The sequence below is a fragment of the Platalea leucorodia genome, assembly GCF_965183815.1.
Source record: "Platalea leucorodia genome assembly, chromosome: 4".
Classification (NCBI taxonomy): Eukaryota; Metazoa; Chordata; class Aves; order Pelecaniformes; family Threskiornithidae; genus Platalea; species Platalea leucorodia.
The window spans coordinates 20,563,982-20,588,313 of record NC_138826.1 but is presented as its reverse complement, the minus strand read 5'-3'; the positions used below and the strand labels follow the sequence as shown (position 1 = coordinate 20,588,313).

General features: G+C 47.7%; 1 protein-coding gene across 2 annotated transcripts; it reads right to left on the bottom strand.

The window, feature by feature from the left end:
* Positions 1-3,757: 3,757 nt before the first annotated feature.
* On the bottom strand, positions 3,758-22,472 carry CXCL12 (C-X-C motif chemokine ligand 12). 2 transcript variants are annotated; one of them, XM_082309136.1, is made up of 5 exons: positions 22,368-22,472; positions 17,055-17,172; positions 13,496-13,582; positions 9,727-9,824; positions 3,758-7,847 (listed from the first exon to the last, which is right to left on the bottom strand). In XM_082309136.1, exons 1-5 carry the CDS (start codon positions 22,426-22,428, stop codon positions 7,816-7,818), a joined length of 396 nt encoding a protein of 131 aa, XP_082165262.1. In that variant the 5' UTR covers positions 22,429-22,472; the 3' UTR covers positions 3,758-7,815. The 2 variants fall into 2 exon arrangements, with proteins under 2 accessions (XP_082165262.1, XP_082165263.1); XM_082309137.1 differs by lacking the exon at positions 9,727-9,824.
* Between the last annotated feature and the right edge of the window lie 1,860 nt (positions 22,473-24,332).

The window sequence follows — 24,332 nt, the reverse complement described above, 5'->3', positions numbered from 1 at the left end:
CCACTCTGGAGACCCCAAGGGCCAGGGAGGGGTACCAATCCCTCAGTAACAGGGCTGGGGTAGATTGCTTAGCAGGCAATAATGCAGGTAGGAGAGAGACTGGAACAACTAGGCTGAGGAAAGCATTGCGAGTTACTATGAGGACCTTAATTTTGAATGTGGACACTTAGCATGATGGTAGTCATCCAGCTGCTTTTGTGGCTGTAGATCTGGCATACAGGGTTTGATTGCTGTTTACATTCATAGTATTTATATTTTGAAAGAAAGAAGTATTTCTTCTCTTTTTCCTCCTTCTTTTCCAAATATTTTGTGCAGAACTATTTTACTAGTACTCTGCCCTGTGGGAAGACTCTAATTTAGAAAACATGGGCCAGGCTATCCAATGGGGCTTGGCATTTGCTCACGTAAGTAGTCCTCCCTTTGCGTAAGAATTGTACAGTGTAGTCTGAAGTATTTTAAGTGTCTCTCTGGTGTTCAGAGGCAAACAGACAGCGTGTGCTAGATATTAAACTTATATCAGTTTTATGTATTGCTGTGGTACTGTGTATGGAAGGACTTGGCAGTTTGGGTTTTGTTACACACTCTGAACCACATCCAGAGAGTCCTTTCTTCAGATTTGCTGTTTTTACAGGCAACATACAAACATGTTTAACCACAGCCAAAATCTTCTTCCAGGCACTGCAATAAATCACACGGCACGCTAGGCAGCTGCAAGTGATTGCAGATCTTTGGGGTGGAAGAATCACACAGGTTTTGGAGGTTTCAGTCAGCTACAGCAGCATTTTAAACCTCTGTCCTTCTGCTCTTAGGTTGTATTCTTCCACCTCTTAACAGACTGTTCTAGACTTTGCCCTCTGTTCAAGTCACAGTGGTCTGGCTTGGGTTTTCTGAAAGCCTGAAGCACTCCCTTGGTTCTGCCAGCTCACAAAGCCAGTGCATCAGGATTCAGCTCTCTATTTGCTGGTAGTGGGAAAGAAGCAATAATAGGTCACTGTTTTTCCTCGGCAGCTACCATGAGGAACGTCTGGCTGTAGAGGGAGGTGCTGGAAGGCATGTGAGCTGAGGACATGCTGATGTGCCGAAGGGTGGTGCTGTGGCAGGCAGGGGAAGACAGATCAGACTTCACAGACAGGAATGAGCCCAAGAGCATAAGCCAAACAGCTCTGCAGCAGCAGTCAGGCAGCTCCTCTCTGAAAGGATCCTGGATCCTGCTCTGATACAGTGGCTGGAAAGGACAGAAAGCAAATGTCCTACCACCTCTTTCAAAGACTGGAAATGGATGACTGGCCCTAGCCAGAGAGCACCAACAAGGATGAGAAAGCAGGAAGGTGCTGATGACTGGCAGAGACTGCCAGATGGCTTTAAATCACCAAGATCTGTCACTTGAGCTGTGGCAACTGGGATTGAGAGGAAAGAGGAGGTCCTCAAAGAGCCAGAGGGGAGAATGAAGGACAAATAAGGGTCAGGGGCAAAAAGGGACAAAGGAAGAAACTCAGGGAGTTCCTGCAAGAAAAGATCACCAGCATGAGCACTCCTGCTAGAGGGACCTATGTGAACAGACCCCCCTCCCAGAGTCGGGGGGTGCATGAACCAGGGACAGGGCTGCAGCCTTCTCTTGCTGCCATGCCTCTGCCTCTCCAGCTGGAGGGCAACCTTCTTGAACAGAAGTAGAGGCCTTTTACCCCAAATCTATCTCCTGTGTAACAGCAGGAGCCATCTTCAGCCTTGGTCCAAGCAGAGCTGGGATGGCTGATGATGTACTGGTGTTATTAATCACAGAGAGGCTGAGGAATGCTCCCTTGGAACCACGCTTTCTGCATATGGATTTCTGAGGCCAGAGGGATCATTAGCTCATCTCATCTGACCCTATTGGTAACAGAGGGAAGAGAACTTCACCCCCATGTCCCCTGAGAGCCCAGCAAGCTGTAAGTGGCTAACACCACAACGGTGTTCAGCCCCACTCTGAAGACATAGGAAGAATAGGGGCTTTCCTCCCCCTCTCCTGGGGAACGTGTTCCAAAGGCTAATCAGTTCCACACTTAGAAATCTGTTTCCAGTTTGAATTTCTCTGGCTTCAGCTGCTAAACCTTGGGGTTTTTTGGTTTTGTTTTTTCATTTTGCCTTTACTAGTCTCAAAGCTACATATTTGTTTTGTCTGAGGAACTCTCAGGATGACTTGAGAGCAAGTAGCTTTATAAAACAGGGAGATGCTCACCAGAAGCTAGGATGGACCCTCGTCATGTAGCATCACAGCAGCTCCTAGGTAATATCCTCAGTGGTAACATCCCCAGCTGGTCCCAAGAAGCAGGGGCATTTCCCTTGCTGTCTTCTGACCTATACCACACCAGGGCCTAATAAATCCAGCCCATAATCAGTATCAGGATGGCTGAAGCCATGAATGCAGCTGATTTCCTTCAGCTTGCTGATATTGGAAAGCTGCCTATGAAGAGAGCCAGATGTGCTAATAAGGTGGGTTCACCTCTAATTCCTAGGCAGTTCGTGGATACATTGCCATGATGCTTTGCTGAGGAAGTAAGAACCAAACCTATCACATTCAAGAGAAAACAACTGATGAAAGGCACAGCAAAGTGCTGCACAGAACACGGGGCCATTTCTTAATGTGTAATTTCCATTAATGTGTAATTTTGTAGCTAATTACTCCCAATGCATTTCCCAGTGGCCTGGCAATCTCTCACTGACCATCTGCACTCACAATTACCTGCTCAGTTTTTCATAATCTGTTACTAAATCATTGCTGGATTTGCAAAGGGATCATCAGTCATCTGAGTTTCCTTTTTCCATTTTTTGCATGTCTTTTGCCTTGCATCAATTTGGCCAAGAAATATTTATTGAACAAGAAGCTTGGTAAAGCTCAAGCACTGTTTCACTGTTATGAGGTATTAAATTATCCCTAACCTTTCCTCCAGCCATAGCTGTTCATAGTGCTGGGATTCACCTGTATTGTTGCAGCGGATAAATGGAGGAGGACTGGCAAGTTGGAGCAGGGCAGCTGTGGAGGGAGCAGGGTGACCTGAGGAAACATTTTCCCCCTGCCATGGGGACTTGGAGATGGAGGAAGGCACTGACAAAAGCCGGTTTTCAACTCATGGTTTTGAAACTCACAGCAAATTCCCTACGACATCATCCAAGTTAGATTTATACCTCCAGGATCTCAGGCCAGCCCTGCAAGCCTCTAAAACCATTCCCCACCTCCAAACTGAAAGCTGACCCTGCTTTGCCCTGGGAAAACCAGCCCCAAGGAGGGTGTTGTTCACAACATCTGGTCTTTTGTAAAACGCATGCCCTGACACCCCTCAGGCTCTTCAAAGAAACCCTTATCCCTTCCCCCGCACAGATGATGATGGCATGATGGCATCCCTGTTGCTGGAGCAAAAACAGCTCACGGTTTTCGGTTCCACTGAAGTCAACCTGCTGCAGGAGACAAGTTGGGGGAAAGTACAAAAAAAAAAAAAGTTTGGGCTTCTGTTTAGGGAGCAAATGGTTAAGCCTTTCCTTTTGAACATGACACATTTTAATCTGCTAGGCTGCTGCTCCCTGCCAAACCCAAAAGTGGGCGCTTTGCCTCAGGTTCCCTGTAGAGAGTCCGAGCCCGTGGAGCTCCCTGGAAGCATCCTTGAAACTGGACACTTAAACTACATCTGAATGTTCTTTCTGATGTGAAGCTTTCAGCTGTTTGTATGTGAGGAAAAAAAACTAGAAGCAAATAATAATTTCATTTAGATAGATAGACATTTTTATTAAGAAAATTTTAAGTGCGTACACATTTATGGGAGAAATTACAACAATATAAAAGTGTTTGTTTTCAAAATATTCTATGAAAGGAGTAATTTCAAAAGCATAATATGACTCCTCCATAAAAGCTGCCTTACAGGAACACAAATACAAAACACTTTTCACATTATTTGGGAAGATAGTTCTTTTTACTTAATAAAAATAGAAAGTACAGTATTTACCACATTCTGACAACACTGAGTTCTTAAGAAGTGGAAGATGGGAGGTTCATGCAGCCCTTTCATCATGATACATGTTTTCTTCTCTGTGGCCACCAGAGTTTCATGTTTGCAGACAAGGCTTGTCTTGGTGGGATGTTGGTATAGAAAAAAATTCAGATTTTAGGTGATGAGTTCTCAGAAACCCCTGGTTACTATAAATCACACCACTCAAAACAAGTTGCCAGAGAAAAGAAGGACCCTCTAGATGCTAACAAAGGGAAAATAGCAACAAAAACTTCTGTAGGAACTGCATTTTCAATGAAATGTGTATATTTAACTTTGAATATAGCCTTCATTGCAAAATGAACAGTCACCTTTGCTCAAACACCTTAGTTAAAAACACATCAGAAAGTCACCCTTCATCATTCCTCAGGCAGAATTCAGATAAGATATTCATACATACAAGTATAAAGCTAGTATAAATAAAAAATTGGCACAGCAATAAATACCATCTATTTAAAAAAAAAATAAAAATCCAACTTTAGGATTCAACAGCTGCACTTTGAAAATACCACATGTGATGATTTCACATTTATGGAAGCTGCTTTTTCAGCTCCAGTTCAGTGTTACCTCTTTTCGCTCTTCACATGTGGGCTCTACATTACTCTCATCTCCCCATGCTTGCTTTCTCTGGTTTGGTCTTTGGTCAACAGTTAAAGGCAGAAAGGAAAATCTAGTGCCCTCCCCGAGCGGGTTTCTGCTAGTGCTGCTTCTCAGCTTGCTAAGACCACAGTGTGCACAGGAGGAACAGTGTGCAATGCACAGATAGCGCAAGGAGCTTGGGACAGACGAGTGACTGATTTCTCTAGTGTGAAGGACATGGCTGCTCTTCCTGATGCCTCATGCAAGTAAAGTCAGGCGAAAAGCAAAGCTTCCTGCTTAAGGTTGAATTTTGGTCTAAAGCAAGAGGAAGCTTTTATCAGTTTCTCATTTCAGTCTTCAGCTACTCCTGGCCAGGTCTGCGCCATGCCTGCATTTGGGCTGTGCTCAACCTTGCCCAGGTGAGGCAGGGACCTGGTGCTGGCAGTGTCAGGGCCCAGGTCACAGTGTGAGTCTCAAGAAATGCCAGAGGCAGGCAGCCCACAAGGCACCCAGACAACCACCACCTGGCTGTACACATTACTTAGTCTTGTAGGGAGTCCCTTTCCTTCCTGCTGCTACTCATGCATTTCTCCCAGGGGCAAATGCCCTTCCTTTAGCATAGTCTACCCCTGCAATGCTCACTAGTTGCCCCTAGAAGAGAAGGTTGACAGGTGACCTCATTTCCTGCAGTACCCCCACTACCTGGCTATACTGTCCAGAGCTAGCAACCTGGGGTTTGGCTGGGGTGCTCCAGCACTGCCCATCTCAACGCTTCTGTCGAAGTAGTCTGTTTGCCCAGGCTGTTATGCAGGTTTGGCATGTGCCCAGAGACCTTTCCCTATTGGTGCTGACCCCAGATGCACTCCCTGTTAACGAGGACTGCAGCAGAGCGCTGGCAAGGCTGTACAATCACATCTACCCACCCCATCTTTTCACTGGAAAGCCAATGTTTCCCCTAGAAAAAAAATCTTCATGGCCCCTATCATCATTTCAAGGTATGCTGTTGAATCAAAATCAGAGGATTATTTAATTCTCCATTTATTCCCATGGGAACAGAGCAGACCTCAAGCTGTCCTTGGATGGGAAGCATGTGTGAAGAATGCACCTTCCTGGGTGAGGACAAGCTCCATGTCTGTGGCAGAACCAAGATTCTTCCACACTTTCCCCAAAGTCATTCTTGGCTTTGACACTCACATGTGTTTGCCTCTGGCAAACCACTAGCAATTGCAGGTGCACGAGTGGGGACAGGAGATGGACCCTAGGATATAAAGTACAGTCCAAGGAAGACACAAGAAACTCTAGTTTTCTCATAAAAGTTCTTTCTGTCTTTAGCCTTACAACAGAGGTTCTGAGCCTACTCACATTAAATCAACAGTCCAATTCTCATCAGGTACAGTGGTACCAGACCTTTCAAAACAGAGACACAATATACTTAAAGCACTAGGTTGGTAATGATAACAATAGAAGGAATGTCAAAATCACACACACATACATTTTAGGCACAGCAGTTGGTTTCTGCTATAAAGCAAATGAGGTGATGTAGTCCCAGCTGAAGCACTCTCTGTAATAGCACTGTTTTGCAGAGAAGAAAATACTTACAAGATTTTTACCTGAACCCGTGTGGAAATAAAGTAATCCCTGGCTAGCCAAAGTGCCTCTTTGGCACTAAAAGATGCCTGCCACAAAAAGGAGTGCTCAGTGAAACACCCCTCTCAGTGTTCCCAACACAGGCTGCAGGGAAGAGGGAAGACTCCTTCTGAAGCAACCCACTCAAAAAAAATACAATCTTACAACATTTTTTGTTTACAATACACACACAGATACATACAAACATAAGCACTGTGCTGCACAAATGTGCATCCCCCTGGACCCCAGTGCACAGTGTAACATGATTATCGCAGTACTGCAGGTGTCTTTCCATACACTATATAGCAAAGATATTGTGTATACAGGTAGGAATCAGGAGAAAGAAATATCTGGCTGAGAGATGGGATTGGCGCAAGAAGTGGTACCTGTCCCGGGGTGTACTTTGCAAAGGAAATTGCAGAGGCTATCCTGTTCACCAGCAAACAGAGCCATGACCACTGGAGAACAGTGAGTGCTGGCCTTCATTTCCACACCCAGAAAACATCACTCCACACCACTCCTTCCACAAACTGGGCAGACCCTCATTTGCCCCAGGCATCTCTTTTCTCCAAAGATATGGCCAGATATCCTCTTTTAGGTATCTCCGGAGCAATCAAAGATGTTACTGCCCTCAGGTACGTGTGACTGCAAGGCTACAGCATCGTTGGTGAAGGGTCATGTGAATGCATCTCCGCCTACTTCAGTGCAAAGCCAGTCAGAAGAGCTGAAGCCACCTCCCGTGGATGGGTGGGAAGAGACACCTGGTGCATGGCAACATATCTGACTCCTCCAGCAACTTGCAACATGATCATGTGGTTAGAACTTTAATAACCCATTCCTTTTTGTGCTAAAATTTGTCATCAGAAACACAGGAACATAGGAAATGCCAGGTGACGTCAGATCAGTGTTGTGGCTCCTAAAACACACACGACTACTACAAACCAAATACTAACACCTTGCAATACCAGATGTGCATTGACCCAGCTGCTCATAGCTGTCACCCAGGTTTCTGATCTTCAGAGAAGGGCTTTAGCCCTGTAGGCCTGAGTTTAATCCCTCACCCAAAATACCTATAAATGCCACCCATCGTAATGCTGTGCACTTTCATCAATGTCTGATGCTTTTTAGCCTTCCTATGTTCTTGGCCTCGATGACTTCGGGAGGCAAGGAAATCCTCCACTACTTATACAACATCATTGCACTGTACAGTTCATGTCCTTCTAGGTTTAAAACTCCAGGAGACTTGCATGAACCAAGAGAAAGTTAAATAAAGCAGGACCTCTACATAGCAAAGGAAATAAAATATTATATAATAACATAGGGTTAGTTTAAATTCATATCTGCCCTCAGTGCTAGGTAATAAACCAACCTGTATCAAAACATATTTTACTCAAATAGTTACATCTTACTATATAAAAATAGCACTGTGAAAGCAAGCCAATTTGTGAAAAAAAACCAACCAAACAAACAAAAAAAACCTTTGGAAACGTATGAAGCGTTGCTTTTGTGCTGCATGATAATAGTGAAATGTATTCATTCCCTAATACTGGTTATCTGCTCTCTGGGTCCTACAGTAAGAAATCCTGTAGACGGCTTACAATGCTTGCCTCTTACATCTTGAACCTCCTGTTGACGAAGAACAGAGTGAAACACTATTAAGGTTTATTTCAGTTGCAAAAGCTTTGATATCAGGCCTAGTCAAACAGCAAATCTGTGTCTGGACTAACCCAAAGGCATTTCTTTTGCAGCCCCTCCAACCAGTATTTGCCAAACATTTTGGGGGAAGTTCTCCACAAGGAGCTACTGGGACCCAGCAGGGCAAACCCAGCAATTGGAGTTACTTTGGGCAGGTTGTGCTCATCACAGTTAGTAGGGTGTTCAGAACTAACATAGGAGGAAGGCTGGCTAGGAAGCTTATTCTGGACTGGAAAGCCAGAGCAGGGAATTATCGGTGGGCAGAGACTCAGAAAAAAAAAAAAACAGCAGGGAAAGGAGGGATTAATAATTTGTGAGCAGCCCCAGTAGTGGAGCAAGTGGCACTGGGAATGCCTCCTCTACCTGCCCCTACCCCACAGCTATGCTGGAGATCATGGACTGAAGCTCCACAGGGTGCCAGGTCTCTGTGAGGATGGAGGAACACAGAGGACAGCCCATCTGCTGTCTTGGTGTTCAGCTCCCACCATGGGGCGGCTGGAGAGCAGAGGCCCCCGAGTCTGCTGCCCAGCTGGGAGCCAACCCCATGGCCTCCCTGCTCTGGGACCTCACCTGCTGTGAGCAGCTGGGCAGCACGTCACAGCTCGTGGTGACCAGCTGCCCAGTGAAGGTGGGGTGACAGGGAGGGTGAGCAGCCACGTGCTGCACAGTAAATGTGTGAGGCGTGAAGTGCAGAGGTAGGGAGCTCAGGGTAGGAGGCAGACAAATTGAGTCTCCCATGCTCAGTGTGAGCATGGTACCCAGGAAGAGTGGTGGGTTAGGGATCACAGCAAAGTGCAAGTGTGTTCTGTGAAGGGTTCACTCAGAACAAGGAGCCAGTCTGTGCTGCTGGCCTAGTCAAAGGTTTTGTCTGAAGTGACCCCTGCTCCTGCTCCAGGCTGATCGGCATTTTGCAATTTACATGAGGTCACTAAGGCTGAGTTACAAGTGTCAGAGGGTAAACACCAGGTATTCAAAAACCCTGATGTCCAAGCATGTCTTGTCTAGCCTACAGGATAAGAACAAACATCCCTTTCAATGCCTGCTGGACAACTAAGACTGTATGACCACAGCCAGAGACAGTTGTGGCTACTCTCAGTGAAAGTAGCCTTGGAAAACTCATCCAGGCTCCTGGATCCTCATAAAGAGGATGACTAAGCCATGAGCAAAATTTTCCTCTTTGAAGATATCTTTTCCAATATCCCACACCAGTTACCCTACTTCTTTTGGTGCAGAAAGGCAGGGCACACCACCCTGGTGGGAAAAAACCAACTGGGACATCCAGAGTATTGGCATATATAACACCATTCTCTGGGACTAGCCTAGCATCTCCCATAGGAGAGGTGTCAACCAGTCACCAATGCACCAAATCATGTTGTCACCACCCAGTGCTGCATTTGTCATTAAAAAATACCAGTGACAAATTCCCAGCTGTTATTTATAGTGTAACTCTGTCAGTTTGGTATTGGAGGAATCTGGCCAGCTAAAAGACACAGGGCTTCCAAATCTTTACCCTTTTTTTGACTTTGCCTTTGCTTCAGGGTTATTTTGGCCTCTTTGGGCATCCATTTTCCCATCTGTAAAAATGGGAAAATTTTTGCACCTCTATTGTGGCTGAACTTCCCCCGTTTTAAGAGTTTTATCTATATAATACCCCTTTGCAGGGAGGGTACAGCTGTTATCCTCAGCAAATATGGGGAAAAAAGGAGGTCTGGATAGGCTAATATATTTGCCCAAGGTCACATAGGATGGTCAGTGGAAGAGCAGGGATTTGAACCTGAGGTATCCCAGCTCAGAAACTAATGCCTCCTACCATTCTTTCTCCCTGGAGACTTTAGTGGTGTTGCACGGGAAGGGCAGAGTGGGCCCCGTTTCTTCTGTTGCTTTTTTTTATGAGTGCGATGACGTGGTCTAAATTAAAAGAAAAATACAAAAAGACTGCCATAAATTATCCATATACAAAGGCCTTATTCACATTTATCCTATGGTCCCTTCACATCTTGCTGGCAGGGTGCAAATGAAGATAACATCCTCTTTCACATGCCCTCGGCCTCAGAGGAACATTAGGCAAATGAAAGTGCCCCGGTGACAGGACATTTGCAAATTCTGAGGCCAGAACAACTCTTTTCCCCAAAACACCGAATCCTCCCCAAATGCATGCCAGAACTTGTCAGCCAGGCACCTCACCATCTGCACAGTACCCGCCAAGGTACAATGAAAGCAGAGGGGGGCTGGATTTCTGGCTTCCCACCCAGCATTTCCACTGACATCAACAAGGACCAGTGGCTACTCTATGGGATTTGTGGGCAGTCAGTGCCTTAAAACAAGGCTGTAAAGTTAGTCACCTACATTGTCCCCCACCGTGTGGGGCATTCACCCAGCAGACTTTTAGTGGAGTTCTGGGAGGTAGATGTTTTGGCGTCTTGTACTTCCGCTCTTATTTACAAATGAGGTCAGAAATTAGGAAGAGCTGCCACACCGGGATTTACAAGTACTGTGAAGGAAGGTGGCAGCAGGGCTTGGCTCCCATTACAGCCAGCCCCTAGAAGTTGGAAGTTTCCTTTCCTTTCTCCCAGAGCGTTCAAGGGAAAGGTTTTTCCTATTTGACTTTGTTATCGTCTCCAGATCCATCCACTCTCTCGTCTGTGCCAGCAGTAGCTGCTGAGCTTAATGGACTCCAGCATCTCAGGCTGAGGGGAAGTTCTGAGGTGGGACTATATTAATGTGACAACGGACAAGCAAGTATCATTCTTTGGTCTCTGTTTACTCTGCAAGAGCCTGATTTTTCATATCCTGGCATGAAGGGAGAAGGGAAATGCAGTCAATGTACTGTAAATGATGACTGGGATTGCCTGCAAGTGATAAAGAATTTGTTAGCTATTTCAAGAAAGGACTGATTTGCCCCTTGCCTATAAAATGGATGAATGGTGAATGATGTTGGCCACAGCAGCTGCACAATGATTTTTAAAGCCAGTTAAGGAATCTGGTTTCCTGACAGCCTGAATGTATTTTACTGATGTCTCAAAAGTATGTATATTACATGGAGATGTGATGACCATAAAGCAATAATAAAGGCTAAGCAGCATTAGTGAGGAAAATAATTCCCTACTAAAAACCATCTCTGGTTTCACAATCAACCATATTGGACTACTATAGTCTATGAACTTTTCCTTGCCCTTAGCTGCAGATTGTAACACAGAAGATACTCTTATATCGAAGCACTGGTATAGATTAAGATGTCTTGACACTTTGGATTTTACTTAAGCAATTACAAGAGCCCTTTCTACAAAATGTATTGCTTTTATTCCAGAAAAATAAATTCCCATGTACAATTGGGTTTTCATAACATGAAACAATTAGCCATTTTATTGCTAGTGCATATAGGGTAATGTCACATTTCATACAATTTCAGTACAAGTGAAAAAATATAATATATGGCTGATTGAAATTGATAGCTACATTAACATTTATAGATCTATATAGATTTATTTTACAAGCTGTTAGTAGTTTAGAGGGATATCGGTGTTTTAAACTACCAACATTCATATGGCTCCAATTCAAATATATGAATTGTTTGATGCGCTATAAATATATTCCAAAGTACATTTCATTGAAGAAGTCAAAGCTGTGCACTAAAATATATCAAAAACATGCCTTGTGAAAATGCCACAGACAAAGCCCTGCCTGTCTGTGGAGCATGAAAATGCCACTAGTGCTAGCATTACTAGTTGGAAAATGAAAATAATGCCATGATTACAGGATTAGGTGATGGAGATATATGCTTTCTGTCATCTTATGTCATAGAGCTGGGACCAAATTCTCTTCTGTTACTCAATGTAAACCAGGATGAAATCCACCAAATTAGCAGAATTGCTTCTGGATTAGAGTTAGGTGAACAAAACCCAGAATCTGGCTGGAGATCAGGCACAGGCTCACTGATTTCAGTAGAGCTGGCCCCAGATCTTCACCAGTGGAAATGAGAGCAGAATGTGTTCCAGCTGAGCTGCTCGTCTAAGTCAGGCAGGCAGGATCTGAGCACATAATCACATTTGCCCAACCCTACAAATTTCTTAAGTGCCCCTTAAGTTTCAGGTCTTACGAACAGCACCAAGGGCTTCACTGGGGCAGATGGCAAACAGAAACTTAGGCAGGGGCTTGAGAATTTTCCCAAGTTGGAAAACAAAGTAGCCCAAGCCCCTAGGATAGTCAGTATGGGCCACATCCTGCTCTTTGGTTCAGTTATGCCTAAATCCAAAGCCATCCTGGCAGCATTAACCTGGATTACCTCTGCAGAGAATTTGCCCAAAGGAGTGCTGGCAGCAAAGAAGGCACTGAGCATCAGATGAGATGGGAAGAGCTGTCAGGGCTGGAATCACAGTCAGTTTGTTAGCTGGCTTCCTTCCCTCCTCCTCCTCACTCTTGGCCCCAGTGTGGTCCCAAAAGGGCCACGTGGAGGGTCCTCTCTACCTCTGGTAGCATTTCTCCCCTTGCTTATTGTAAAAACACAGGGGAACAAAGACTTTTTTTTTTTAACTCTACCCCTTGTTTGGCAGATGTTTTTGCAAAGCAAACAGTGGAGGGCATTCAGCTACCTGTACTGCCTCACATCTGCCCTGGGGCCATACCCTTCCCCACATTTCTCCAAGAATGCATTGCTTTTATAAATGACTGGATTCCAGCCCTGCCTTTACCCTACAGATGCAGGGGGCGCAAGGTTCAGCACGGTTACAGCGCAGTTACTGAGGGGTGGGAATGTGGTGGCAAGGGTGGGAGGGATACTGAGTGCACAGGTAGGCTTGCTGGCCAAAATGCCACTGCTGGATCAACCACAGCCCAGGGCTCTGGGCAAGCAAGAAAATGCTTTGTACCATCACTTGTCTTATCTTCCATCCCAGGAAGGCTGGAGCCCTCCCCTGCAACTCAGCACAGAAACGTTCTCTGTGCTGCTCTTGCTCACTGTAAAATTGAACTGAGATACGCTGGGTCCACCTGAGGGTAGCCATGATCACCCGCTCTCAAGGGGAATACAAATAGATTTTAAAAGTCTGAATTTGCCAAGTATGGCTGGTTTTGCCCTGGCCTTGTGGGAGAGCCTTATTCATGGCAGCACATCTCGCCTTGGCCAATATTAATAGCACTCCACACTGGCCAGCAGAGAAAGACCCCCCAGGCCTCAGCTGCCTGTGCAAACAGACGCCCAGTGTAACATGGAGAAGGGGCTCCAAAGAAACTGGAACAATACAAATTTTGAAGTAATTGCTGTTTGGCTTGGGGAAGAGGGGGCATAAAGGAAGCATTTTCCTTGGGAGAACGGCTTTTTTAAAAAGAGGATGAGTTGGGGACCCCAGAACAGATTCATTAGGATAGATTTTGCCTCAAACCCTGGCAAAAGTCTTAGTTTAACATTTAGGATATACTAGAAGCTGTTGTTTTCATACAGACTAGGTCAACTCCAAACCCATCTTCAAAACAATATCTGATTCCACGAGTACTTTGTCCACATGGTAAAAGCCAGCCCTTAATGTTCTACCCTTTAATAACTCAGGATGTTAGCTGTTAAGTCCATTTGTCTCTTGTCTTACTTGTTTAAAGCTTTCTCCAGATATTCCTGGATCCACTTTAACTTGGGATCAATGCACACTTGCTTGCTGTTGCTCTTGAGCCTTGCACTGCCAAAGGAGAAAAGTCAGAGTGAGTCTAGTGTGTGATGCTCTGCAGCCCACCCCCCCCCCAGATGCCTTATTTTGCACACAGGTTTGCAATTCTATTGGTCAGTAGAGCCACATCTGGACAGTAGAGCTGTGTCCGACTTCCTTGGGTGTCAGTGCTGCTCTCAGATAACCCACAAAAAGAGGATGGGTTATCCCTGCCATCCTCAAGGCACCTATTATAAATATCCCTGGGTTCAAAGCTTTGGTACGATTTGTCTCCTCTGATGCTGATTCTTGTGGTCTGTACTGGTACGCATATGGGGGTGAGTCAGATACAGAATTTAAACCTAAGTTTTCCAACTCATACCTGGGCTGTTATGAGTTCAGTGCCAGGAACAGCTAAATTTCATTTGGAAATACTGACATGGTAAATATAGGTCATTTTTTGCAAGGAATTAATTAAGAACAGCTTTCAGATTCAACCCAAAATTGAAGTTTCACATGTTTTGAGGACAGACACCAGACCATACCTCTTGGATGTTCTGAAAGAATCTGGTTAGCTTTTTGTTTTATACAAGACTGAACTAAGAGGTTGCAGGCAGGAAGACAACTGGAAGTACCATAGTGCCAGAGGCAAGTTTTCCCTCATGTATTCACTCAGCACTGGAAACAAAAGCAGAAACCTCCCGAGGTTTTCTCCCAGATGTCCAAGCTGCACCTTCCAACCAGACTGTTTAGCCAATTTGAATTCCCTGTGAATTTGGCATTTGGGCTATCCTCATCTTTCATACAGAAGCAGTACAAATAGCTTTTCACCTGCATCAGCAGGTCTCGCCCTCCAGGGAGGGCCTCTTGAGAGTGCTGTGATCTCCCAAGTCCCCTGAAGCACCCTGCCTCTGCCCCAGCTGCTCACAAACTTCCCCTTAAGCAGCCTGCCTGCCATGCAAAAGTGCCAAGAACAGCAATTTCATGGAAATGCCCATAGGAATAAGTTCAGTACTTGTTTAAGCATTTTGCTGGATGGAAGCCAAAATGTTCCCAGCTTTATAAAATGAAATCTGCAGGATATAAAAGTATGGCGTAAGAAATAACAGGTCAAAAATGCTCCTTCGTCTGAAGTTATGCAACAACACAGTTGTAGCATAAACACATCGAAGATCCAGTCTTCAAGCCCTGTGCCAATAAGGAGATGAATGGGCCTAATTCATATTTCCCTTAGTGCAGTGCCAAGCTGGAGTATTTCCAATGAAGTGATACCAATAGAGAGTAAGAATGGATTTGCTGATGTTAGCAATGCCTAGGAACTCTTGAGCTGGCCTCACAGGGTACAGAACCAAAAGCACATGTAACCAGCCTCCAGCCACATGCAATGCAATTCCTCTCATCTAATATTAAGACACTGATTTTTTTAGACATTTATTTCTGAGCCTGTCAGCCCCTGCTCCTTGTACAGTCATGGCAGAGACCTTGGCAACTATACGGAGTGTTAATCTGAACGGATTTAGGTGTCTACTTTAGCACGCAATTAATTGCATGCTAAAAATGCCTATTTCCCTGTACTGAAAAGCAGGGAATTTAGGGTGAGCTTTGTAGAAGTAGATATATACAGAGGAGATTTCTGGATTTAGAGATGACTTCCCATAGAACTAAAGACAAAAGCCTGCTCTTAGGCTTTTTGTCAGGTACAATTCCCCTCAACCATAAAGGGGAATGTACTTGTGCAAAAAAAATACAAGATCTTTCCTTGAAGCTACATGATTTCACTGACATTCTCTATTCCTGAAAGTGGTGGCTTTTAAGTTACTCACACCTTCATTGTATAATGCATATCCATTAAATTCAGAGTGTAGCTAAAACCATCAAGATGAGAAATTTATGTGTTATTTTTGATTCCATTTCAGCTTCTGTTTTGATAAAGACGTAGTTCGAACTCACGACGTTTCAGGGATATTTGGATGTAGGTTTTTAAGTACTTTACTTTTTAAAGTAACAAAAAGATGGTGAACTATAGGTTCATGTGTTCTGTGTGCCACTAAATCACATTGCGAACTAATGCATTTGGGTCAGGAATGGACAAGAACATGAATTGTTCGTGTTTCTGCATTTCGTGCTCTTATCCATCTCTATGACTATGATCCCACGTTAATTAAGAGATAAATGTATACTCCATCCTGCCTTAACTGCCTGTCATTTTCTTGAAACTACGCCAGAAAATTCCAAATCCTCTACAAAGCCTTAGCACTGGGACCCTTATGACATCCATTGACAGTCCCAGAGCACAAATCCGTACACTACTGCATTTTGGATGCTTGCCTCCAAAATTGTTTATAGGTAGAGATCAGAGTTAGTCACAGCTGGTTTTGTCATTTTTGTGAAAGGAAATTATTTCTCAGCTGAGGCTTACATTTTTCTCACTGTCCTCCATCAAATCCGAAGGTAGAAGCACATAGGAGAAAATGTGTATGATCTACCCAGAGTGGTTTAAAAAATAAAAAAATCATACAAATAAAAACTGGTTCATGAATGCAGACATGCTCTTCAATATATCTGTACATTCCTGAGAAATCTCATGAAACCACATCAGCTTTCTGAATGCAGAAATGTTTTGGATGACAAAGAATGGATTTTTACAGCATTCAAGTTGCAACTGGAAGAGCTCAACATGGATAGAAGACAGGACTAGTGATGGAAGCACTGCACAGAAACCCAATCTAGTCACTGAGACCCTCTTACAGAGGTTGATGATTAGTGGGGCTTCCCTTCAATGAAAAGAAGAATGCTGATCTTTTTCCTTCTGAAGATTTTGAATTTTGGGAGAGGAGGGAAGGGGTCACCCATGAGCAAATGAGCCAAAAAGACCTTCCTAAACACACACACACACAAATCTACAACCTTATTTTTCATTAAAATCAGCGTTTCATTTTCAGCAAAACCAAAGAGGTTATTTTCCATTGGGAACCCATCATTTCCGTCCTGCTGTGATCTGTGATTTACTGGAGTGAGTCACTGCCTGGTAAGCGTGTCCCTAGATCAGGCCAGCACATGTTTAGGGTCTGTACCTCCTGTGGAGGCTACATGAAATCCAGGAATTACTTTTGCTTGTTTAGCTCCTCTCTATGGAGAAGTGGAGCATTAGAAGACTCAGACCACTGTAAAGTCTTTTCTCCAAGGTGTGAAGTTCCACATCCCAGGCAATGCACAGCCTGCCTGACATTCCTGCTGACATACCCATGGGGGTAACAGAACATGGGATCACATAGTCACAGGGAGACCACAGAGGTGGAACACAGCTGGGAAACACCTAGCTGCCCTCCTTTCTATGGGGTAAAGCAGGGTCCAGCTGTATCTGACACACAGGGTGAAGAGATGAATTGGAAATCATGGCACGACACACAGACCTAATTGCAGCCACCAAAGCAGGAACCAGCTCTGTGACTCTCCCTTTTGACACCTGAGAGTGGCACCCAGCTGAAAAGAGTAAGAGACTTACACAATCTGAAGTGAGCAGTTGGGTGTGGAGAGGATTTTGAGGTGCTTAATGTTTGCTCTTGCCACGTTGCTCTCGTAGAACCGACAGGGGCATCGGTAAGTCAGGCTGACGGGCTTCTCTGCAGGGCACAGGGAGAAAAAGGACAGGTTACTCCCTCTTGCTCCCGGTCAGCAGCACGGATACACAGACCAGGGCTGACAGAAACTCCCTCCAAATAGGTAGGTGAAAAAAAGCAATAGAAAAGCTTCAGCTTTGGCAGAGCATTTGCCCACAGCTCACAGCACAATCCTTTTACCCCAGTACCCAGCCTTTCAATCCCAGTGCGTGGGATTTTGGAAGACAAAAGAGGAGGGAGAGAAAATGGAGATAAGTAAAGAAGAAGAGATTAGAATTAGGAGCCGCTCCATTGTGCAGGGATGCTCCTGGTAATTAGACAAGATAAAGGCCAAAAGAGGGGGCACTTGTCCTCCGTGTTGTTCTTGCCAAATGATTTTGACCCGAGGCCAAATTAGAAGGTAGCCAGAAGAAAGCGATGAATTCCAAAGAGTTCAGATCAAAATGGCTCGGCTCAGGTGCAGGCTTTTCACGGGGGACTTAGTAGCTACAGAAAAGCCCTGAGTCTTTCAGGCTTTCCCAGGCCCAGCGGCTGACCTTTCCCCACCACAGCCAACCTTTACTCCCAGCCGCGGTATTCGCACGGGGAAGTGCGACTCGGAGATGCGGGATGACAGCGGTTTCACAGGAAAGATTTGGGGGTCTTTTGAACTCCCAGCCTGCGGCAAAGTAACCACATCCAAGGAGAGAGTTATCAGGCAGCGTGCTCCCCATATACTAATCAGGGACCACCAGACTGGGTGAGAGTCTTGTCACTGGCATCACTAGGGACAGAATTAAGTTTAGCCCCCTAGGCTAAAAATCAGCAATGAATATGCATGCAGAACTGAGAAAAGCAGCCTGGCGCTCAACACAGCCTCTGATGCACTCCTGCTACCTGGTTTCTCCATGGAAGAACTTAATTACTGGCAACCAAGTGCACATAGATAAGGTCCTCACTCTGTGTGTAAACTTCAAAGCCCCATGCACACTAAAATACAAACTTGCCTGGAAGTCTAGAATGAGCTGCCTAAGATTTTAAACAATTTCCCAGTGGAACAGTTTTCAGCCTCTGGGAGGAATTAAATTCATACACCTAACCCATAAGGTCTGGCTCATGCTGTAGATGCCCAGATCTGTATCTGACAGGGCTTTAGATCCCACATGGCAATCTGCTGCCCTGTTTATTTAGCCACACAGGAGCACTCACAGCATCCAAACCCAGCTCCCTTAAAGGCAGATGGAGAGCTAAAGAGCCGGGAAAGGCTTGGAATCCCTAAACTGCCATCTAGGAAGGTGAGAAAAGAGACAGCTTCTCACAGTGCAGCTGATCTGTATATATTGCACATTTACCAATGCCTGTCTCTAGCACACATAACCACAGACAACACGGTGAAATTACCCTGTCCTAAGCAGGGAAGCCCCTTTTTTCGAAGTGCCTCTACCAAGAGATGAGACAGAATCAGGTCCCACAAGCAGAGGCACAAACAGAGAGGAATTCGTCAGTGGGAGCAGAGTTCCTCCAGACTCACACCAGGATCTGGACTAGAAGTTAACAAAATTGGAGGAGTTTTTCCCATCAGTTTTACAGCAATCAGTCAGTCCGAATAGTGGTATCATCTATGGGTTAATAAATGGGAGGAGAAGCTCCCGTCTGCAGGAGGAGGAGGAAGGAGGGCTGCAGGGTGAGCCTCGGGAACATGCAATAGCCTGACTACTGCTAATGTGGAAGGGAGGGAGAAAGGTGCTAGGATTTCCCACCGCAAATCTGTGCCTGATAGCTACGCATCAGTGAGTTTGTATTGGAAAGGGAGGCTGAAATTGAATGCAGTTATACAACAACACTCAGCACAGCTGCAGTGGAAGTGTCTCTGCAAGCTCGTACCAACGAAGTTTAAGCAAGTTTTGCCCTAAACAACATGCAAGAGATGAACTCTTCAGATCTATGATCTGAGACTGCAATCCTGCCCTCTCTGAGACTGGGAGAGGGATTTTCGATCCCATCCCACTTAAAATCAGGAGCAGAGAAAGTTTAACCATGACTAACATGTCCGTGAGCCCCAAAGTTGTTTCCTGCCCAAGAAAGGGCATCCAGCAGAGCAAGGAAGAGGGGAAGCCCCAGCATTCGGTGTTCTGTCACCCCAATGCAAGATGGAATGATAACTCCCCTCCCAGCACAAGAAGCCCTTTGGCATTTCTGTGCCCCTTGCTTGGTGACCAGAAACAGGCACTGAGTGCCAGGGAACAGCAGCACAGGCACCAGGTCAGCTCTCAGCATCACTAACAGGGAACCAGTATCTCCTGCCAGTGCCCCTCCAGCACTCTGACTCTGAGAGCTTGGCTGTGGCTCACTCTGCTCTCAGCAAGGCTGAAAACCAGGGAAAACTAGTGTATGTGGCCTTTCCCAACACATGAGCCCCTATCATCCTAAAGTAGGAGGGGGAAGGGGCCATTTGGGGGACATAATTTGGGAAGGGGACATTTCTGGTCTTACCCTGTGGCTGACAAATACCTTCCTTATCTCATTTCAAAATTTGAAACATTTTGTTCCGTGCACAGTAGAGCTGATTAAGCCAATTATTCTACAGGTTTGTACTGCAGGAGTTAATGCTCTGTGGGTTCTCTGATGTCTAATAAACACTGAGCACAAGCTGAGGCCATTCTCTCCGTAGGACAAATTAGTACCGTCTGTTAATTGTACTGTTAGATGAAAACAGCAGTTTTCATTAAACTGATGGTACATAAAGCTTTTGAGACCTGTATCTGTTTGGCACATTTGGTAAAAAATGGGTGAATACAGTCAAAAATTACAGAAGAGCCAGATGCTATTCAGACATCTCAATGTCATTCCTTCAGCCTTATTTCCTTAGACAAAAAGAAAAGGAGAACACCTCTTTTGGTCTCCACTAGAAGGGTTCTTGGGTTTGGGTGTTTGTTTGTTTGTTTGTTTGTTTGTTTTAAATAGTTTTACTGTTTTCTAACTCAAAGCTGAGTTTTGCTGGCTCTGAACACCCACTTCTGCTGCAAATTCTCTCCAGAGACAAAGCGCTCACAAGAATCTCCCTCACAGAGTGGCCACTTATCAAGGTTGGACAGTACCTATTTCAGCCCCTAGGGATCTGCCTTGACTCACCTGCACTGGAACTGGACTCTAAGGGAAGAAGTGAGTTGCCAGTTCTGATGCAAAGTTACCATCTGTAACTTGCTGTGCAGGCTGGGAAGCCCTGGGCACTTGAATGGAGAGGGAAGCTATATCCAGGCAAGCAGGTTGGGCATGAACAGACAAAACATTTGATGGAAGCATCATTTTACTCCTGTTCATCCAAAGGTACATTTGTCAATATCAGGAGAGGGTTGGCAACTTTTTAAGACTAGAACAGCTCCATTTCCCTGGGGAGTGAGGCTGTGATAGGCAGATACATCCTCACCAGAGTGGCTAGGAAGAATTCAGAGCTCACCTGCCCTCCAGGACAAGGTAGCTCTGCAAGCCTTCATCTGGATCAGGGTTGAGAGCACTACATGACGTGCAAAGAAGTAGGCAAAAAACCTTCACTCTTATCACTGCAAGCCGGTGGGGCCTCTCTCCTTACACTATGTTTTCTTCAAGCTTTTAAAGCCCTTTCCTTACTCAGGTAGCCAGGTCCCGGACACGCTTACCCTGCCGTAAAGAAGCCTGCTGCCGCTTGAGTGCTGCCAGGCAGGGAGCAAAGCGCAGTGCAGCCGGGCAGCTCTGCCAGCCCCCCAGCCCTGTGCTATGTGGTGCCAGAGGCGAGGCGAGGAGAGGGAGAGCCCCTGAGCCCCCGGCGGCCCCCCAGTCCCGCACCTCCTGTCCGGGCTGCAGCCCCGGTGAGGACCGGCAGCGCTTCCCCACCTCGCTCCAGACCCGCACTGGCTTGCAGAGGCGAGGGGAGCCTGCTCGGGAGCCTGCTTGGCTACCCGGGTGCCGGCGGCGGCAGGGGGCGAGGGGCCGGGGCTGGCCCTGCCACCTGCGGCCCCCCGGGCTTTGCCTTCTCTCTGGGGCAGTGCTCGCTCCGTGCTGGCTTTCTGTGTGCTTCACCGGGACGGGGCTGCTGTCGGGACGGTAGTGTTCAAAGGCATCGGCGAAATTATCGGGAGCAATTAACTACCTCAGGCTAAACAATGAGGGCACCGGAGGGCATCCTCTGCCGCCCTGGGTGGGGAACACCCAAGTTTCGGTCGCCCGAATGGGAGAACGAGACGGGAGCGGAGGATTGAAAGGGCGCTCGTTACCTCGCCAGCAAGCTTTCGATGAGGGGACAAAAGGTGGCAAATCTCTGCCGGGCGAGGAGCCAGCCGCGGGAGGAGCGCCCGGGAGATGCCCCGCCACGCGTGGGGATGGGGCTGCCCCGCGGGATGCGGAGCGAGAGGCGCAGGTTGCCGGGCTCTCCGGGGCTGTCCGCACCGGCGGCTCCCCCGGCGGGCCCCCGGCGAGCAAGCCGGCCAGCCGCCGCCGCGGCCGGGCTCCGGGCGGACACGCGGGACCCGGCGTGGGCGAGCGGGCTGCGAGACGGGGCTGCGGCGCGGCCGGCCGCCGTGGTTCGCCTCGGCGACAAGGCGGCCGCGGCAGCGCTGCCGGCTGCCAGCCCGCCTTCCCCCAGCCCGGCGGCCAGCGCACCGCTCCGCGCCCCCGAAACCTCCCCGCGCAGCCTCGCAGGGGGGCGGTGAATTCCTGCTGAGCCACCGCTTCGGCTCAGCTCTGCCCTGATCGAGGGAAGATAGATCACGAAAGAGGGCAGAAAAGGAACCGAACAACCGCCTGTTTCTCATTTCTTGTAACTTTTAGCGTTGTTTTTTTAAAGGGGAAATCGATATGCATATTTTGCAACCAAACCACCTCCCTGCAGCCCGAGCGCTGTTGAAAGTCTTCCCCCAGCCGATTTCAATCTGGGATAAGTTTGGCAAAGAGGACCGCTTTGACCAGCCTTCTTTTCAAAAAAGCGAGGGGGGTGGGAGGGAGGGAGAGCCTGCCCGCTTCCAGCTCACAGCAGCTATGGCTCGGGGCTCGCCAGGCGCGCACATCGGAGCCGCGGCAGGAGCCAGAGCCGGGAGCGCGGCCGAGCCACGGGAGCGGGGGAAAGAGCGGGGATTTCCGCGGGACTGCAACTCCCTCCCGGGCTGCCCGGCGCCCGCAGGCAGGAGCGGTGCCAGCGGGCAGCGGGCAGGGAGAGCGGCGGCCCCCGGCCCCGGCAGCTGACTTACCCTCCGAGAGGGAGATGACCGCCAGGGCGAAGGCGAGCAGAGCCAGGGCTCGGAGGTCCATGCTGGGCGGCTGGCGGGGCGCGGGGCAGGCGCTGGACCGCTCGTCCCGGCTGCTGCGGCGGTCTGCTGGAGTCCCCTCCTCCCCTCCCTCTATAGAGGGGCCGGGACCGCCGGGGCTGGGGGAGGGGAGGCAGGGGGAGTAGCTAGCCTATGATTTATTGCCCGTGGCATGTTATTACATCCTTCCTCTGTTAAAAATACTTGGAAAGGAACCAAAAGAGCGAGGGCTCCCCTCTTCGCTCCGTCAGCCCGGCAGTCTTCCCCCAGGCAAAACGCTTTGCCCCAGCAGCCCCGCGACCCGAGCCCCCCGTGGGACGGCAGCGGCGGTGCGCTCCCCACGGGAGTCCCGCCCGCACGGGGCTGCGGCGCGGCGGGGAGCCGGGGTCACGGTCACTCCATCCCGCCCGGGCCGGGGGGGGAAGTTTCCTCGCCAAACTATGCCAGCCCCGGTCCCTTCTGGGCATCCCGGCCCCGCTGCTCTTGAACCAGGGCTGCTAGGGCTGGGACCGCTGTGGGGACGCATCCTGCAGCGTCTCAGCGCTCACACCGGGAAGAGGAGAAAAATCCCCCTTCGCTCCCGTGGGCATGAACTTAGATTAACACTGGCGCCCTGGGCATCATACGAAGCATCATCCCAGAAGTTTATCTGGGGATTTGAGGGGAAAAAACAGAGAGAGGGAGGCTTTCAGTTTTTGCCGCGGCATGCTTGGCTCGAAACACCACCTTTTCCCCGTATTAGGTGAACCCAGTTGTACATTTGCTGCCGCATTTCGCCCCCTTTGTGTTGCAGATGCTGCTGGGCTCCCTGGCACCTCGGCTGAAAGCCCCGATAGCGCTGCAGAGCCCGGAGGTCTAAGGGGTGCCGCTTACCCTGAGCTATGCCAGCATTGTCAAGTGTAATTGACTTAAGCATGTCCTCGCTGTCTGCAGTCCAAGCCCACGGGGCCCTGTTTGTTGCCATTCAATACTTTAAATAAACATCGAGGTTTTGATTTAATTTGTATCCCTCGGCTGCATTTAAAACAGGCGCCCTCGGTAAGGTTGGGACAGAGGCGGGGCGAGTGGGTAAAGCTAATCCTGGTCTGGAGGTGTTTAAAGGACAGGTCTGCCATGCCACCAAGGACAACAGCACGGTCCGTTTATACCCTGGGTAACTTCAAACTCTCCCAGCCACAGCTCGTGCAGTTGGAAACAAAGGCCCAAATCCTGCACCTATGCACACCTGTGGCTGTTTCACTTAGAGGAGCTTGTTTCTAATGCTGGGGAAAATGCTTACACCGACACCGGGCCATGAATTGGCTCCCTCCCTGACACATGCCAGCAAAGCTGATTCTCACATCCAGTCGTCGTGTCGTGTCCCCCCGTCCCCCCCCCCCCCCAATCTAGTTATTTGCCTTTCTTTGTTCCTGTTTATCAATTTGTTTAGGCTGATCTTGCTCTCCCCCCTTTCTTTTAGGTAAACTAACCAGTAGCACAGGAGCTTGATGCACTGAAAGGGCCAATAATCGTAACTAGTGCTGTGAGCCTGGCTACAACTGCTGTGACAGTTGTGACACCCTGCAGGGACGGGAGAAGTGAATCTTAATCCCACTGCAAACACTGCTAGGAGTGCTGTTGTCCCACCAGTGCTGCGGCTGGCACATGGGGATGTCCACACTGCCCTTCACATAAAAGAGTAATAGTGTGTCTTTGCTGTTGTTACAGGCACAGAGAAAAACAGTCCAAGGATCTAATCAAAGAGACTGGATGGATGCAGAATGAGATCAGAGTTAAATCTGAGTAGCAGTCTCCCCTTCGGCATCCTCAGACATGCACACGTGTTGTAACTGAAGGGGAAAACTGGTCGGATCCCAGGAAATGTCTGCACGAGCTGACTCGAAGAGATGCAGCACGCAGATACAAAGG